Source organism: Pavona decussata, unplaced genomic scaffold, assembly GCF_977016875.1.
Source record: "Pavona decussata unplaced genomic scaffold, jaPavDecu1.1 SCAFFOLD_75, whole genome shotgun sequence".
In the NCBI taxonomy this organism is placed as follows: Eukaryota; Metazoa; Cnidaria; class Anthozoa; order Scleractinia; family Agariciidae; genus Pavona; species Pavona decussata.
Window position 1 is genome coordinate 161,748 of NW_028145493.1, and position 3,253 is coordinate 165,000.

Genomic DNA, 3,253 nt, shown 5'->3' on the forward strand with positions numbered 1-3,253 from the left:
CCATTCAGTTGTCCAATCCAATTTTTTTTGACAACAACCTTTATTTCATGCCTCTCATTTTTTTATGGATTGCGCTTATATTATTGTGTGCACTGTACAGTGCCCTACCTACTTTCTCACTAGGTATGGGTGAGTGAGTGAGTCCGTAAACAAACTGGTCCGCAGCGCGTGCACAGCATTACCCACATGTACGCAATGAGTTCCTATTTCTTATTATATCTCTCAGTTCGTACGCGCGGTGTGATTGGTCAATTTTGCGGGCCTTGTTGCACTGCGCGGCCCACTAAACGGTAACTAGTTTCCTTTCCCACATACCCCATTAACCTCAGAGGCATGATAAGCATCTTACTAACCTCGTTTCACAGTCCGTAACTTACAGTACAGACCTGGAACTCGGTTAGTAGGAGTTAATTTAGAAACCAACGTTCCGATCTTTGCTTAAAATATTTCAATTTTGTTTCGCAAAAAAAACCCCTTGGGAAAGATATAAACAAAAAAAGGGGATGGTCTAATCACAATGCTACTCCCCCCCTTCTTCCCACCTCTCATCGCGTAGTCAACTTTCGATTGTTATTTTATTCTGCGGGTCGACAAAACTTCAAGCTTTTGTGTTTAAAAAATACATGCCTTTTGGTAATTTAGGAGTTTTGACAGGCGTTTGACTATATTTTATCTAGAGGAATTGGCGTAAAATGCAGAAAGATGCTTAGTGTGTATAAGAAACGAGCACCGGAGACATGCCAGATGACCGCTGAAGTTTCAGAGATCGCCGAAACCTTGAACAAGTTAAACCTAATGAGTATGCGCACATCAATGAAACTTCTTGCGTTATTATATAATATGATACCGGTGGCAAGACCCTCCCCCAGCTATATCGCTTATCAGAGACCTTATAGTCTTTCTGTAATGTCGGCCCATCTCTAAACGTTTCTTTATGCCACCTATAAGCATTCATCCTTTCACTTCACGACGTCATGTAAACTCACAATCCAAAATCATTATGACGTCGTTTACGTCTTGATCTATTCCCCACACTTTATAATATGTTTAACTTTTTTTTTATTTAATTTTTTATTTGCCGGGGGGAGGGTGTGGGAGGCAGTCGGGGAGGCAGGAGAGAGGAAGATGTAGATTGGATGGGTGGCCAAGCCTCTCCATTGTATATCTTTAGAAGTAAGAAAACTAATTTGTACATCACAACCTAAATACGTTATATTACACCATTTGAAATCTAAAAAGGCATGTGTCGAGGACCGTTAAATTACTTGTCCTATGAAATGTGTCCATGGCAAATTACACAGCTCTTAATTAGAAGTTTAACTGGAAAACTTGGTAATCCAGAGTCGGAAGCAGGGTTCGTGAATGATATAAAGCAGTTATAGGTGGTTTAACACTAACTTTACTAGAAATGTCAAACTGGCCCACGAATCGTATATACCAACATCTTTTGTTCATTGTATATAGAAAATATCCTTTTTTGGTATAAAGTTTAGCAATGCAATTGAAGACATGATCATCTTTTAACTTTTTCGCACTACAGGTTGATCATGAAGCTGACACTGCCACGCACTATCAGTACCATAGAATGCAGCTCAAAGCCGCTCTAAATGCCGTTATTTGAGAAAAGCTGAACAGTGTACTTCAGCAGTAATGGAAGTCCTTGCTCCTGAAGATTCGAATTGCTTGTAAAGGGAATTATGTAAGCACGAAGTGAATCGAAGAACTGGCGGGAAAAGCTGTAAGGAAGTGGAGCTTCTTCAACCGTTTGCCGTGAGTTATTTGAATGTTCAACACTGGAGTACCCATCCGCAAATACTCTCAATCCTGGCTGACAAGTTGTCTTTCAAGGAGGTGCAAGAATTTATCTCAACCCTGAAAAGTTACCGCTTTGACATGGCGTGACACCACACCCTGCTTCCTGGAAGAGCAGAACCGATTCCTCCCCAAGAAAACAGGAGAATGAAAGTTGACCAAGGAAAATTAGAAGATTTCATTTCATTTATCACCAGTTCACATGTGATTCAAGATGTTCCATTTTGCGAAAGGCTTTTGAAGTTATCAACCGGTGAGGTTATAAAAACACAAAATGTAATCAGAATGATGATTCTGGAGCATATTGTTCAACAGTACCAACAATATTGCGCTGAAAGAGGTTTTGAGCCCATGACCAGGCGAACACCGCATAGAGTGCTAGATGAGAGTTCTGCGTCTGTTAGGAAGTCTTTTCAAGGACTTGACAATTTTTCATCTCAAGGAGCAGAGGCATTTGATGACCTGGACAAACTGGTCGATAAACTGGTTGATTGTAGAAAAACAGAAGTGTGGGCCAGGGAAATGAAGCAACAGTTATTCTCATCAAAGCAATACCTGAAAAGTGACTACAAGGTATTTGATTTATTTCATTAGACGGTTTGTTATGAAGTACTTCAAAAGAAAGGCGCAAAACTGACAGAAAGTTGATGCAACAAAACAGGCAAATTATTTTCCATAAGTTCAAGTATTTCAAAATGCATAATATTATACTTGAACTAGTTCCAGGTCCTCTCTCGCGTAACTAGGAAAGGAAGGAATTATTGTCGATAACCCATAAGTCATATTTTCACATTTTGCAAACAAACCGGGACTGTCGGTCTTTTCAATGTAATTGTTTTATAAAAATAGTAGTTAAGATCAGGACAATATAATTACTGTATTTCCTCCGCTAAGTGCCCGAGCGCTGGATCGATTCAGGAAGGGGCTCCTAATAGAGGTTGGGCGCTTGTTTCAAGGGCAATTTACTTAAGAGGGGCTCGCTTATTGGATGAAATGCGGTGATTGAAATTGTTTACGTTTTTGTTGTCTTCTCCTTGTTTCAGGTCCATGTGGTTGAGTTTTCGAGCAGTAGTGATCATTGTAGGACTTACGCCTTAAGTGACTCAACAGACTCTGACTTCCAAGGCCACTGCAGTCATCCACACAATGAGACATGTGCACAGTGTTGCCAGCTGCAAGAAGTTCTAAGCACCTTGAAGAGTGAGTGTTCAAGTGCAATTTGTAACTAGGAGCAGAAATCAGACATGCTACACGCTGTTAAGCAGGCCAGAAATAATATCATGAGCTGGAAAGCCCACCAGTTGCGCTCCGTTCACCAAGATCAAGCCAAATGTTTTGTTCTAGCTAAAATGAAGAGCAAATGCGACGTGTTACTAGTGCAGGATTGGGCAATGAAATTTATGCCACGAAAATTTCAAGAGTCGCAATCAGATTGGTTTGC

The 3,253-nt window shown here is 40.5% G+C and overlaps 1 protein-coding gene across 1 annotated transcript in view; it reads left to right on the forward strand.

Moving 5' to 3' along the window:
• Positions 1–1,628: 1,628 nt before the first annotated feature.
• Positions 1,629–3,253, forward strand: part of LOC146476656 (uncharacterized) — a 1,764-nt gene continuing 139 nt past the window's right edge. The window contains exons 1-2 of the mRNA XM_085114246.1: positions 1,629–2,385; positions 2,856–3,253. The exon at positions 2,856–3,253 is cut by the window's right edge and continues 139 nt beyond it. Of these exons, the coding sequence (XP_084970372.1) occupies positions 1,960–2,385; positions 2,856–3,041 (612 nt within the window). The 5' untranslated portion in view covers positions 1,629–1,959 and the 3' untranslated portion in view covers positions 3,042–3,253. The remainder of the gene's footprint in view (positions 2,386–2,855) is intronic.